Below are 15,923 nucleotides of genomic sequence, written 5' to 3'. Positions count from 1 at the left end.
CAGCTACCTGTGAGTGCTCATACTTTCCAATTATATTGGTACCAAGTAACACCTAAGAGAGACAGTATTTTTGTTGCATCTGGCTGCCATCTGCTTGGTGCTGTTGTCAAACTCATGTCCTAGATATGCACCATAGACTACATTACAACATGTTGTATTTTAAGCTTAGTTTGCCACCTCTAAGCCAGAAATAAAAATGTAAAAATTTGTTTTTATAATTCACTTTAAAAGTCATTTCAGGGCTTCCCTGGTGGCGCAGTGGTTGAGAGTCAGCCTGCCCATGCAGGGGACACGGGTTCGTGCCCTGGTCCGGGAAGATCCCACATGCCGCGGAGCGGCTGGGCCCGTGAGCCATGGCCGCTGAGCCTATGCGTCCGGAGCCTGTGCTCCGCAACGGGAGAGGCCACAACAGTGAGAGGCCCGCGTACCCCGCGCGCGCACACACACACACACACACACACACACACACACACACACACACACAAAAGTCATTTCAACTTTTAATCAAACCTGTTTAGAGTTAAAATCATTACCTAAGTTAGAGACGTAAAATGTATATAATGGAAAGACAAGCTTCACTAGATTTCGACAAGTTACCTCTTCTCTGAATGTAGCAATGGTTGTAAACCAAGTGATAACAATAAGTGATTCCAAAGAAATAAAGACCAAAAGATATCTTTAATTTTACTCATAAATATGATTCCTTGGGCTTGATTTTTATAACCATAATCAATGATAAAGTATTAATACATAGTATGTTATTTGTGAAGATGTACTGAATACAGCAAATAGAATCATAAAAACTTAAGTAGCATTAACTTAAAAAACTCAAAACCAAAATAATCTTAGGAAGTAAGAGTATAGAATTTAAAACCAGAAACACTTACTTAATGTTTTGAATATAAATGTTAGTGCATTTCAGGCTTTTCATAAAGTATTACTTCAAAGTTCTAAGACTAAAAAATCAAATACAATTGCTAAGACATCAGTGAAAGACTCCATCAAACATATTTGCCTGGAAATGTTCAAGTACCACTTTCACTATACCTCTCAGTACATTCAGGAACTGCCTTGTAATACAGAAGAATGACTCACCGAATAGTAAAGCTAATGAAGTATTTTTCTTGGCAATTTGACAAAGTGAGGGAAGACAAATCCTGGTCTGAGAATACCTTTTTACACAGATGAAGCAGGGAGTATTTGTTTCAATATCATGGAGTGAATACATGTGTTCCTCTTGCCCCTTAAACTAAAATCTGGAAACTAAAGTAACAAAGGATGAAAGAGTCATTAAACTCCCAGAAAACACAGGAGATGACAACACAAGATTTCAGAAGTTGAAAAATAACCGCATGGTTGGTAACAGTCTTAAGAGGCTGGAGAACAAGTTCATACAGTTCAGATTTGGGATCGTTTATCAGGCAACCAAGTAAAAATATCAAGTAGGCAGTTGGAAGTGAGTTCAGGAGAAAGATTCTTGCTGGAGATATAAACCTGAGTCATACCACATAGTTGGCATTTAATTTAATACATAGTTGGCATTTAAAGCAACAAGACCATCAAGGGAGCCCACTTGGGAGATTCTAATGTTAAGGAGTCAAAGACGTAAGAAAGAAACAGCAAAGGAGATTGAGAAAGAACCAGAAGTAGGAAGAACCAGGCAAATGTGTTTGCTGAAAACCTAGCAAACTGAAGAAATGGTTTAGTGGAAATGAAACAACTATGTGAAATGCTGCTGAAAGATCAAGTAAATGAGGTCGTAGAGGTCACTGGAGACTTTAAAAATCTGACTGGAATGGGTTTAGGAAAAAAATGGAAGCGAAACAAGTCAGTGAATATAGACTTGTTTCAAGGAGTTTGCTGTAAAACAAGAAATGGGGCCTTTCTGTTGGCTCTAGCTAGGACAGACTATATCCATAAAAGTAAACGATACATGGGCACAGATGCTGGTAGGTTTACAGATGCAGTGGTGGCAAGTTCTTTTCTGATCATTTTTATTTTCTCTGTGTGGACAGGGAGCAAGCCCAGAGGGAGGAGGCATTAGAAATGTTAAGGACAGAAATAAACCCATGAAATAATCATTTGAGCTCAATGTAAGAGAATGGATTAGAAAAACTTAGTATGACTACTAAGCAACCAACTAAGGTTACGATGATGATTTGTCAGCGACTGGTAAACATTTCCACTTTGAAAAAATCCACTCTGTAGTCTATTCTTTCCTTTGGCTGAATATTCTCTTAAAATAGTTTTTCTTCTGAGTCCTAGGTTCCATTACCCTAAGGCAGAGAGAATCTCATCTACATTTGAATATACATGGCAGCAAGAATAACAACCTCCACAAAAATGTATGGTTCAGGGAGCATTCAGTTTTCATATACATACAGGGCCTAAATGGTTCCCATTTTGCTCCTCTGTTATGGATCTTGTGTTACTTATATTCCTAAGTCTTATTTTAACCCCTCCCTGCTATAAATTTTCAGGGTCCCTTTTCTCTTGTTCTGTTCTTGTTTTGCATGGTACACTGCCACTTCCAATTTCTGGTCTTTTGTCAAGAACCTATAATTTCTTCCAGAGCCTTCTCTGCATTGATCCAAGGTCCAGTTGAAATCTTTATATGACATATGTGTATAGTACTAATGAATGAAACAAGAGTTACCATAATGTTGAATCACAATGCCAGTCAAGACGTTTGCTAGTATTTCACCTGAGCCATTATTTATCTGAAAAAATAATCTGATGAGATCATCTTATAACAAACATTTATTTGGCAAACTATTTTATAGAAAGAGACCCTAAAAAATCAAACCATTTCTTATTTCAACAATAGACAGTATAATCCCAATCTTTCCCCCATCCAAAGCCTACTCCATAACTGAAGTACCAAAAACTCATGAACTGTATTGCTAAAAAGGAGGGTGGGGGAAAGACATTAAACTTCCACAGGAAGACTGTATAAATCTGGCAGTGGTTAAGGACACAACAGCCTATACCCAGGAGTACTATCGAGTCCGAAAAATTAACTGAAACTTACTATGAATATGTCTTTGCTCTTAATAAGGCTCAGAAACGTATGCAATGGTACAAGTTATATTACGTAAACTGATATAATCAAAGAAGTAGAGTGAAAAATCTGGATTTTAACACCAATACAGATCACCAGATGTAAACAAGAACTTTTTAAAGACATTCTTTTAGCTCCAGTTTAAAACAAACATTCGGGACTGGAATCTTCAGAATTTTCTAGTATCCTGAAAATCCCCATCTTCTCTTTAATTGGTCCTGAGGCATTCATTTGATCTAAGAGAAAAATATATAAACAAGTTTGTTTTTTTTTTAAGTATAAGAACTTAAAAAGAAATCTTAAAAGAGAGGTCCACTATGTTTTTATGAGAAGTGAGTCATTTGTCCAAAATTTTAAAATCCACAGAAATGTGGGCCACTTTAGAAAGAAAGTACACTCCTCTTATTAAAAACTAGAACTGGCCTCCAGGGAACAAACAAACTGAAACAGCAGTTTGCTAATCAAAATCACTTCTGCTGTATTTAAGATATACTGATACATAGCAATAAACAACACCAATCTGAATTATGTTCTCAGAGATATTTTTTAAAAAGCCCAATTATGGTTAGTTTAAAAGCAGGAAAGCAAAACATCATGAAAATATATCTTTATACACTCCCATAGCTAATATGAAATCTATCTTTTGCATTTTTGTCAATATGATAGCTATTGGAATGAAAGCACTACTGGTTTTAATTTGCATTCTCTGATTCCTAGGGAGATTGAAGCATCTTTTTATGTTCGCTGGCTGTTTCTTTCTCTCCTGGTAATCGTCTGCTCTTAAGCTGTCCAGTTTTCTTGTTGATATTTACTTATTTATATACGATAAACATTTCCTGTGTGCCGCTGTGTGCTGCAAATATTTGTAGTTTATCTCTTATCTGTTTACGGTATTGTTTGTTTTTACAGAAGTCTTTAAATTAATAAAATCTATTCATCTCTTCATTTAGTTTGAGAGTTTTGTATCCTGTTTAAGAATCCTTTCCTGGGGCTTCCCTGGTGGCGCAGTGGTTGAGAGTCCGCCTGCCGATGCTGCCGATACAGGGGACGCAGGTTCGTGCCCCGGTCCGGGAGGATCCCTCATGCTGCGGAGCGGCTGGGCCTGTGAGCCATGTCTGCTGAGCCTGTGCGTCCGGAGCCTGTGGTCCGCAACGGGAGAGGCCACAACAGTGAGAGGCCCGTGTACCGCAAAAAAAAAAAAAAAAAGAATCCTTTTCCTGGACTTCGTTGGTGGCGCAGTGGTTAAGAATCCGCCTGCCAACACAGGGGACGCGGGTTCAAGCCCTGGCCTGGGAAGATCCCACATGCCGCAGAGCAAGTAAGCCTGTGCACCACAACTACTGAGCCTGCACTCTAGAACCCACGAGCCACAACTACTAAGCCCGAGCGCCTAGAGCCTGTGCTCCGCAACAAAGAGTAGCACTCGCTCGCTGCAACTAGAGAAAGCCCGTGCACAGCAACAAAGACCCAATGCAGCCAAAAATAAATAAAAATTTAAAAATTTACTAAAAAAAAAAAAGAACAATGGGTAAGGGGGGGAGGAGTCGGCAAATTCCGGAATGCAGGTCATTTTACTGGACAAATAACCCAGTTTTTCCAACAAATCGATGGCATGGAAAAACAAAAGTGAGGAGGGTGATATAGAAGAAAAGAGATATAGCAAACAATGAAATTTGGATCCTGATTCAAACCGTAAAAAGATTTGAGACAACTGGAGAAATCTGGATATGAACTGGGTATTAGCTGATACTAAGGTTTCAGGACCAACTCTCTTAAATGTAATAATGACATAGTCACTATGTTTAAAAACATGTTCTTCTCAGTAAAAGATGCCTAAGAAAGTGGCTATGGGTAAAATGTCATGAGTTTAACACTCTGACTAAAGAAAATGGCAATGAAATAAAATTGGCTAAATGTTGTAAACTATTAATGGCAGAATGAATTATCCACAGAGGTATATTATACTATTCTCTCTACCTATGTATATGTTTCAAAGTTTCTGTAAAAATAATAAGTAAAACCATGAGAGATACTTACCAAGGAGATCACTTCGATCTAACAACAACTCCAGATCTTTATCACTAATGACCTTCTCTCTTGATCCTTTTACTTCCCTGTAAGGAAACAAGATATTCACATCTATATGATAAATCAAAACTATGCATTATATTTTTCTAAAATTAAAATAATCTTACCTTTCATAATCTCTAGATTTTAATAATTCCATTAATTCCTTAGGGTCTAAAAAGTTCTTAGATTGATTTAATCCAGATTGACCACCTTTGAAATGATCTAGAAAAAATTTTCAAGAAATTCAAAACACTCAAAATTGCCTTTAAAGCCAAAATACAATACATTACAAACCAATCAGAATGCCTTACATTAAAAAGGACAGACAAACCAAGTGTTGGTAAAAAAAGAAAAGCGACTGCAATTAATCATACTTTGTTGGTGGGAGTGTAAAATGGTTGGGGAAAAGTTTGGTAGTTTTCTGTAGCTAAACATACACACACTCTAAGACCAAGAACAAATACATACATATGACCATAAATATTTGTATAAGAGGAGCTTATGCATAAGAACCAAAATCTGTAAACAATTCAAACATCAACAAAAGAATGGATGAATTACTCAGCAATTTTTTTGTTTAAATCGCAAACTTCTAACACACACAACATATATGAATCTCAAAATATTATGTCGAATATTAAGTAGCTAGGCAAAAAAAGAATACATACAAATGAATCCAGGTATGAAGTTAAAGGAAAAACTAACCTATATGACAAAAATTGGAATAGTGGTTGCCTTCTAGTGAGGAGCAAGGGAGCCTCAGAAATGACTAGAAAGGGAAACTTTCTCGGATGTTGGAAATGTTCACTACCTCGATCTGGATAATAATTAATCGAGTATATACACTTGTTATAGGCATCAAGCTGTACACTTAGCTGGGAATTTTACTGTATGTATATAACACCTCAATAAAACACTGTCAGCATTTTAAAAATTCCTTTCAAATTGTTCTCTGAGATTAATCTCTAAAATTAGTAAAAGTAAAACTTGGGGAAGTAAAACTATAAACTGTACCTAATTTAAACTAAATTCAAAACAAAACAGAATTTATTTCATAATTCAAATCGCTAAAAGCAGCACAGGTGAAAAAATTTTAATTTGCACAACATCTTATTAGGACCAAGTTCCTTTTTCCTCCAATGGAAATTCTAACTGCAATCTGAATGCTCCATCAAATCAAAGAGGTCTAAAGCCTAATCCACAATTTCCCTCAAAATCAGATACACTGGAGAAGGTATTTGCAAGTAGAAAAGTAGCATAAAATAAATTGATAGCAATTTTCAACATTATGATTTTTCTAGGCTTCAAAACTTAATATAAGATGATTTTCAGCTTTTCTTAAGGCAGCCATCAAGCCATTTATCCAAACAGAATTTTATATTGAATAAATAAAAGCAGAACTCCAAGGAATACCAGGGAACAGAACATAAAATGCCAATGCCTCACCCACTTCACTTTCTCTATCCTCAAAATCTTTTCTAGATTAAAAAAAAAAATACTGTGTTTTTAATATTCTATTATTGAAACTATGAAAAGGGCATACTGGAGTCAAATATTTTTGAAATAGTAGGTTCAACAAAGTAAACAGATTTTATTGTAGCACTACTTCAATATACCTTTAATATTCTAATATTTAATATATTTTACTTGCAAGAAGAGGCTTGGAAGTTTTCTTAAAGCATTTTGGCACACAAATCTCTTATCAAGAATAAACAGTAGGGCTTCCCTGGTGGCGCAGTGGTTGAGAGTCCGCCTGCCGATGCAGGGGACACGGGTTTGTGCCCTGGTCGGGGAAGATGCTGTGGAGCGGCTGGGCTCGTGAGCCGTGGCCACTGAGCCTGTGCATCCGGAGCCTGTGCTCCGCAACGGCAGAGGCCACAGCAGTGAGAGGCCCGCATACCACAAAAAAAAAAAACAAAAAAAAAGAATAAATAGTAGTGGCTTCCCTGATGGCGCAGTGGCTAAGAATCCACCTGCCAATGCAAGGGACACTGATTTGAGCCCTGGTCTGGGAAGATCCCACATGCCGCGGAGCAACTAAGCCCATACACCACAACTACTGAGCCTGTGCTCTAGAGCCCGCGAGCCACAACTACTGAAGCCCGCGCCTAGAGCCTGTGCTCCGCAACAAGAGAAGCCACCGCATTGAGAAGCCTGTGCACCTCAACAAAGAGTAGCCCTTGCTTGCCGCAACTAGAGAAAGCCCACACGCAGCAACTAAGACCCAACGCAGCCAAAAATAAATAAATAAAATAAATAAATTTATTTTAAAAAAAGGATAGACATTAACAATAACATCATACTCAACAGTGAAAAGCTGAAAGCTTTTCCTAGAAAATCAGGAGCAAGACAAGGATGGCTACTCTCGTCACTTCTATTGACACAGTATCGAAGTTCCAGCCTCAGCAATCAGACAAGAAAAAGAAATAAAAGGCATCCAAATTGGAAGTGAAGAAGTACAACTATCACTATTTGCATATGACAAAATACTATATCAAGAAAAAAACTAAAGTCTCCACAAAAAACTGTTAGAGCTAATAAATGAATTCAGCAAAGTTGCAGGATACAAGATTAATATACAGAAATCTGTTGCATTTCTATACACTAATAATTAACTATCAGAAAGCAGAAGTAAAAAAACAATCCCATCAAGAATGAAATATCTAAGAGTAAACTTAACTAAGGAGGTGAAAGAAGCATTGGAAGAATTAATATTGTTAAAATGTCCATACTACCCAAAGCAATCTACAGATTTCATGCAATCTCTACCAAAATACCCATGGCATTTTTCACAAAACTGGAAAAGTAATCCCAACATTTGTATGGAACCACAAAAGACCTCTCCAAAACAAAAGCAATCTTGAGAAAAAAGACCAAAGCTGGAGGAATCACGCTCCCTGACTTCAGACTATGCTACAAAGCTACAGTAATCAAAACAGCATGGTACTTGCATAAACACACACACATAGATCAATGGAACAGAATAGAGAGCACAGAAATAAACCCACAGCACTTATGTTCAAATAATCTATGAAAAGTAGGCAAAACATACAATGAAAACAAGACAGTCTCTTCAAAAAACTGGATAGCTACATATAAAAGAATGAAACTAGCACATTTTCTCACACCATAAACAAAAATAAACTCAAAATGAATTAAAGACCTAAACTAAGACCTGAAACCATAAAACTCCTACAAGAAACTACAGGCAATATATTCTTTGACATTGATCCTAGCAGTATTTTTTAGATCTGTCTCCTCAGGCAAGGGAAACAAAAGCAAAAAAAATAAACAAATGTAACCTAGTCAGACATAAATGTTTTGAACAGTAAGGAAACCATCAATAAAATGAGAAGGCAACGTACTGAATGGGAGAAAATATTTGCAAACTCTATGTCTGATAAGGGCTTAATATCCAAAATATTATAAACAGCTCATACAACTCAATATCAAAAACCCTAAACAACTGATTAAAAAACTGGCAGACCTGAATAGACATTTTTCCAAAGAACATCTAAACACGGCCAACAGGCACATGAAAAGATGCTCAATATCGCCATCCATCAGAGAAATACAAATCAAAACCACAATGAGATATCACTTCACACCTGTCAGAATGGCTATCATCAAAAAGTCTACAAATAACAAACGTTGGCAACGATGTGGAGAAAAGGGAACCCTAGTATGCTGTTGGTAGGAATGGTGGGAAAACAGTACGAAGGTTCCTCAAAAAAACTAAAAATAGAACTACCATATGAACCAGCAATTCCACTCCTGGGTATATATCCAAAGAAAACAAAAATAATAATTTGAAAAGATACTTGCATCCCAATGTTCACAGCAGCATTATTTACAATAGCCAAGATATGGAAACAACCTAAGTGTCCATCAACAGATGAATGGGTAAAGATGAATGGTTAAAGAAAAATACAAAATGGAATATTATTTGTCATAAATAAGAATGAAATTCTGCCATTTGAAACGTGCATGAACCTAGAGATTATGCTTAGTGAAGTAAGACAGAGAAAGACAAATACTGTATGTTATCAATTACATGTGGAATCTAAAAAATAAAACAGATGAATAACAAAACAGACTCAGAGATATAGGAAAAAAATTAGTGGTTAGTGGGGAGAAGTGGGGGCAAGGTAGGGGCAGAGGATTAAGAGATATAAACTGCTATGTATAAAATAAATAAGCAATAAGGAGATATTGTACAGCACAGATAATGACTTTATAAAAATACAATCATTATTTTTTAATAACTTTAAATGGAGTATAAGCTATAAAAATTGTGAATCACTATGTTGTACACCTGAAACTAATATAATATTAGAAATCAACTATACTTCAATAAAAAGTTTCTTTTTCTTTAATGAAAAAAAGAATAATCAGTAACATCAGGTCAATCTCCATGACAGTTTAAGATATGGCACTTTAAAAGTATACTTGATACTCTTCACTGCCCCATTGCTCCTCATTTTAGACACTAGTATTTTTCATTATGTCTATGGTCACACCAACCCAGCTTAGGTCTTCACAGCTCCAAATTCCCCACTGCCTATCTAAATCCTGCACTGATTTCTTTTCTTTTTTTTTTTTTTGCAGTACGCGGGCCTCTCACTGTTGTGGCCTCTCCCGTTGTGGAGCACAGGCTCTGGACGCGCAGGCTCAGCGGCCATGGCTCACTGGCCCAGCTGCTCCGCGGCATGCAGGATCTTCCCAGACTGGGGCACGAACCCATGTCCCCTGCATCGGCAGGCAGACTCTCAACCACTGCGCCACCAGGGAAGCCCCTATTTCTTTTATAAAGAAAGTAACAACAATAACAAAAATTCACAACAGACAACAGACAACTTAAGCGAGAAAGTACTACAAAATGTTATTTACTTTTATGGATGATCAACTTTTCCAGTTTTCTTTTAGCAGCTGCTCTTTCCACAATTTTCTGATCAATAGTATTTGCTGTAACAAGACGATATACAACAACTGGCTTTGTCTGACCAATTCTATGACATCTATCCTGGGCCTGAAGATCAGACTGGGGGTTCTTAAAGTTAAAAAGAAAAATAACATTTAACAGCTTAAGGTTAAAATTATTTAAACTCATATTATGTGGGTAAAGTCAATAAGCATGATCCAATCAGAATCTTTGTTTAAAAAGATTCTGATTAAAATTGAGTTAAGGTACTGTTTAAGTGCCTTAACTCAATTTAGACTGCTAGAGTGACTTCAATGATAAAGTAGGTTCAAGTCTTTACACACTGGACACTTGACAAAGAAATGATTTTCATCTTAAAGTGGATACCTTTTCAAAACAGAAAAATGAAATTACAAAGTGTACAATGAAAGATTAAAAGTTCAGAATGGAAATATAATCAGTATATTGCTACACTTCCAACTTACCCAATCACTATCATAAATGATAACAGTATCTGCTGCAGTCAAATTAATGCCCAGACCACCAGCTCGTGTACTCACTAAAAAGATAAACACATCTGGATCTGTGTTGAAGCTGTGCATCTAAAAGCAAAAGGGATGTAAACATAAGGAATTAAGAAAGAAAGAAACTGTTCCTGCCTGGAATGTGGATATAGAGCTGCATATTAAGCAGCTACCTTATAACCGTTTGTTTACCAGCAAAGGAAAGGGGAGGGCAGTGGTGTCCCAAGGGATATAATAAGCCAGCATTCTTCAAGCTGGGTGTGAGCTCTTAAGCATCCACAAGACTTTTTTTTTTTTTTTTTTGCGGTACGCGGGCCTCTCACTGTTGTGGCCTCTCCCGTTGCAGAGCACAGGCTCCGCACGCGCAGGCTCAGCAGCCATGGCTCACGGGCCCAGCCGCTCCGCGGCATGCGGGATCTTCCCGGACTGGGGCACGAACCCGTGTCCCCTGCATCAGCAGGCGGACTCTCAACCACTGCGCCACCAGGGAAGCCCCCATCCACAGGACTTTTGATGTGGGATAAATAAATACTGAAAGCCACAGCAGCCATAAAGTTGAAAATGACCAATTTGGTGGAAAGAGATAAAATTATCAGACTCAACTCCCATAAAACGAAAAAATCATGATCATGCCTATTGCCTAAGTTGTGGCAATAAACCAGAGGCCCTAGGATGTAGGTCCCTTTTTTTTTTTTGGGCCGTGCCATGCGCGATGTGGGATCTTAGTTCCCCAATTGAACCTGTGCCCCCTGCAGTGGAAGTGCAGAGTCTTAACAACTGGACTGCCAGGGAAGTCCCTAGGTCAATTTTGAACATTACTTCAGAAATCAAGACAGGAGTTACAAAAAAGAATTAAGTATGTATGACATAAGCAGTCTTACATTTTTTTCTCTCTCTGAATAAGACATGGATCCATCAAGCCTGCTGAAGTTGAAATTTCTAAAGTGACAGTAATCTATCAAAATGTCCAACATTCTTGTCATTTGTGAAAAAAGCAGCACCTGAAATTTAAATATATCTTAGTATCTATACTGATTAATGAAGAATAATTAAACAACCAAAAATCCAATCAAAAGTACCATACCTTATGACCTCTGGTTTTTAGTTCTGGCAGCATTCGATCCAAAATTAAGAATTTCCCAGAATTTGTTACCAACTCTTCATCAATCTTAAAAGTGGGGAAAGAAAGGAAAAAAGAAATTGTCACAACAACTACTAATAATCTGTTTTTGTTAAAATAAAAACCATGTTAACAGTTTAATTTTCAATGACAAATTAAGTCCCTATAAAACTTTTTAAATTGACCTTGTTATTTGATCTTTTTTATAAGAAGATAAAAAAGGAAAAGGAAAGACATACTCAAGGAAAGACAAACTCTACAATTTAAAACCAATGATTTCACAAAAAACAAAATTCAGTTTAAGTGTATAATCTATCCTCCCCACACCTCTCCCCAAAACTTTGTATAACAGAACATTAAGTTCAAACTTACTTAATGTTGAGGTTTATTCTTTATAACTGAGTACACTTTCAACCAAATGCGTATGAAAATTACTGCTAAAGCTCTCAGTAGAAATTAAAGAAAGTATAAGAGCTTATAAGCAACCTAAGTATCCAAAATGAAATTTTTAACCTTCTGGTGAATATTAATTACCTTCAGAGATTATCTTCTTCCTTACTCAATGAAAAGCTTTAAAACACTGGTTCTCAAATAGGGGCAGTTTTGCCTTCCACCCCCAGCTTATATTTGGCAGTGTCTGGAAGATACTTTACACGTTGACACAACTGGGGGAGGGAAATAATTTGGCATCTAGTGGCTACAGGCTAGAGATGCTGGACAAATGGCCTATAGTCCACAAGACAGCACTTCCTTAACAAAGAATTATCTGGCCCAAAATGTCAATATTGACAAGGGTAAGGAACCCTGCTGTAAACTAGTACAAAACAGGGTTATTGAGGGTTACTGAGAACTGATTTCCTTTACTACTAGGTTGTTTTTCCATCAACTGCCAAAGAAAGCAATTTCATTCATTTAATCTGAAAGCCCACAAATCAGCATAACTTTTTGCTCTCTTCTGTGGCTATCTGTTGAGATTTAAACAATGAGCAGCCCGACTGATTTTGACAAGCTGAATACTAATTAAAAGGAATACTGAAAAGGTGACAACAATCTCCAAAATAGACAGCAACTAAAACACAGAGTGGAAATCAACTGTGTTACTTAAAAACTTATATTTCCAATATCACTCTAAATTTAGGAGGATTCCTAGCTGTTTACATGAAATATATAAATAAAAATATTAGTTAGCTTACATATAGAAAACCACCTTTTTTCTAACATTCATAAAGTTCTCTGAATTTGGGGGGAGAAGACAATCTTCATATAACAGTATTTACTGTAAGTAATAATAAAAAAAATGACACTTTCACCCAACATAAAAAGTTACAGACATCAAAACAGTGTATTATTAAATAGTATTCACCTTAAACTCTTGTGTGACCGGGTCTATAGGGTACTCAATCAGATATGGATGATTACAGCACTTGCGAAGTAGCATCATTATATTCTGCAGCTTCAGATTAACTTCAGATTCTATAGGGATGTTTGTTTCCACAACAGCTCTGCACAAAATATAGAATCCATGAATGAGACATTAAAAAAAAAAAAATCACAGTTTAAAGAATACTTAAATTTATTTTTAAACTCACACCTTTCTCGGTCTACCTCTGGCTGTATTTGGCTGATCAGTTTTTCCAATTCATTAGGGAAATCATCTATTTTGCTGTAATCTATTGACTTTCTAGTTCGCCGTTTTGGTCGTCCAGTGGGACTCAGCTCAACTGTTTCTTTCTAAAACAATAAATTAAAGAAATATCTTTTTAAAAAGCTATATATATACTCTTAGTTATTTGTAGTGAAGTGGACGGAACTAGAGTCTGTCACACAGAGTAAGGTAAGTCGGAAAGAGAAAAACAAATACCATATGCTAACACAAATATATATGGAATCTTAAAAAAAAAAAAAAGGTTCTGATGAACCTAGGGGCAGGACAGGAATAAAGACGCACATGTAGAGAATGGACTTGAGGACATGGGGAGGGGGAAGGGTAAGCTGGGACGAAGTGAGAGAGTAGCATTGACATATATACACTACCAAATGTAGTGGGAAGCAGCTGCATAGCACAGGGAGATCAGCTTGGTGCTTTGTGACCACCTAAAGGGGTGGGATAGGGAGGGTGGGAGGGAGACGCAAGAGGGAGGGGATATGGGGATAGATGTATACATATAGCTGATTCACTTTGTTATACAGCAGAAACTAACACACCATTGTAAAGCAATTATACTCCAATAAAGATGTTAAAAAGAATGTTAAAAAAAAAGCTATACTCTTAAATTCTATACACACACACACACACAAAGTAGGGTATATAATATTTTTATGTACAAAATGTTTTAACATATAAAGAAAAAAATAATTTTGTCTGTCATCATCAAGTTTATTAATTTCCAAAGGCACAAAATCAAGGATCCATAAACTATAGCCAAATGTAAATTTTATCCTGGGAAATTTAATTGTTTTAACACTGATGACAATATCTGGAATCAGAGTTAATGCATTCATATCAGTGGAAAAAAATAAGGATGGATAAAACTTCTGAACTTATATAAAGGAATTTAATAGCTTTGGGCTGAAATGAAGCTCCACATATCTGCACTACAGAGGTTATTTTTTTGGATTGGTATAATACTGCAATGAAATTCCTTCCAATAGGCAACTACTTTAATTTTCTAACAGTTAAAAAGCCAGAGATTCCCTTTAATTAAAATGAAAATGAGGGCTTCCCTGGTGGTGCAGTGGTTGAGAGTCGGCCTGCCGATGCAGGGGACACGGGTTCGTGCCCCGGTTGGGGAAAGATCCCACATGCCGCAGAGCGGCTGGGCCCTTAAGCCATGGCCGCTGAGCCTGCGTGTCCAGAGCTTGTGCTCCGCAACGGGAGAGGCCACAACAGTAGAGGACCGCGTACCGCAAAACAACAACAAAAAAGAAAATGGGATAACAGTCTAATGGTTGTACAAAAACAGAAATGCGTAATCATAAATACTTTGAAAAGAAATACACAGGTCCATGGCAAACAGTCAAAAATCTGGACATCTGAACAAAATTTAAGGGTCTTCTAATCTTCAGTTATAAGATAATCACATTCCAATTCAATTTCTTGTAATATGGTGGGTAACTAAAAAAGATATTTCTTTCAAATAGAGGATTTTATTAAATTTTTTGGCTACCAACAACCTGCTGTAAAGGGATTGTATATTTGGGGTGACTGGTCTAGTTGGCAAACCCTTAGTATATTGTGTGCTTGTTCAAATGTATTTCCAAATCCGTCCCCAGACAGTATTTCAGATGACTATAAAGCAATCAATGCAGGAACCATCACTTGAATTTTAGTAGGACCACAGAATTACTAGGAGACAATTTTTGCTATTGGCCTTATGCCTTATACTCCAGTTAGAAATTCACCCTCAACAAGTCATGAAAACAGGTGATGAGCCTCATATAAGACTGAAATCAACCATGAAATTTTCTATGCCAACTGTCATTTACAGGTAGGTTATTTCAAATCCACACTCTACCTCGCTGGATCCAAACATGTTTGCAATTGTACGGTTCACAATGGCTGTGTAAAAGATCTCTTGTTTCTTTGAAAGTGGTGCATAAACAACTACTTCTCGTTTAGGAGGAACTTCAAGGGCAACATCAGATTTTAGTCTTCTCAATAAGAAAGGTGTTAAAATCTAAAATTTAAACATGAATAAACATATATAAATATTAAACATTTTTGTATTTTCAAGGAATACTCTCCCCAAATACCCTTTTACCCCTTCTTCCTCTTTTCTTCCTATATAAAACTATCACATCTCAAAAGGTGATATAAAATATTTCCTTGAAATTTTCCAGACCAAAAACCACCACAGGACAAACTCATAGCGTTTATCTGTAACATTTCACAACTTAATTTTTCAAAAATTCTAGTATAACTTGAATATTTTAAAAAGCTGAAATAAGAAGGTGATATCTGTACTTCTTAGGGATAAAGTTATAGCCCACAGTTTTTAAAAGTGAGGTTTCGAATTAGTAGAAAACCAAAAAATCAACTGATCCAGAAAAGTAGGCATGAAAAGTTTCCTTCTATAAGTTCTAAAACTTCAGACTTAAAACTACTCTCCTTCATCAGCTGTGATGACAAGAGATTTCCACATTTATAAAACAACAGAGAAGCAATAGATAACTATACCATTATTAAACTACTTAGGTTTTTAAAAGAAAGTCAACTTAAAAAAATCA

General features: G+C 36.6%; 1 protein-coding gene across 1 annotated transcript in view; it reads right to left on the bottom strand.

Moving 5' to 3' along the window:
• Positions 1-659: 659 nt before the first annotated feature.
• The window catches only part of HELLS (helicase, lymphoid specific), a 40,669-nt gene continuing 25,405 nt past the window's right edge, over positions 660-15,923 (bottom strand). Inside the window, exons 13-22 of the mRNA XM_027112106.1 lie at positions 15,212-15,373; positions 13,288-13,427; positions 13,060-13,198; positions 11,661-11,744; positions 11,458-11,577; positions 10,538-10,654; positions 10,022-10,181; positions 5,257-5,353; positions 5,099-5,175; positions 660-3,297 (exon numbers count right to left, since the gene is read on the bottom strand). Coding sequence (XP_026967907.1) covers positions 3,203-3,297; positions 5,099-5,175; positions 5,257-5,353; positions 10,022-10,181; positions 10,538-10,654; positions 11,458-11,577; positions 11,661-11,744; positions 13,060-13,198; positions 13,288-13,427; positions 15,212-15,373 — 1,191 coding nt within the window. The 3' untranslated portion in view covers positions 660-3,202. The remainder of the gene's footprint in view (positions 3,298-5,098; positions 5,176-5,256; positions 5,354-10,021; positions 10,182-10,537; positions 10,655-11,457; positions 11,578-11,660; positions 11,745-13,059; positions 13,199-13,287; positions 13,428-15,211; positions 15,374-15,923) is intronic.

Source organism: Aethalodelphis obliquidens, unplaced genomic scaffold, assembly GCF_003676395.1.
Source record: "Aethalodelphis obliquidens isolate GAN/ISIS:26980383/991018 unplaced genomic scaffold, ASM367639v1 scaffold11, whole genome shotgun sequence".
NCBI classification, from domain to species: Eukaryota; Metazoa; Chordata; class Mammalia; order Artiodactyla; family Delphinidae; genus Aethalodelphis; species Aethalodelphis obliquidens.
Note: the sequence above shows the minus strand (reverse complement) of the source record. Positions and strands in the feature narration are given on the sequence as shown.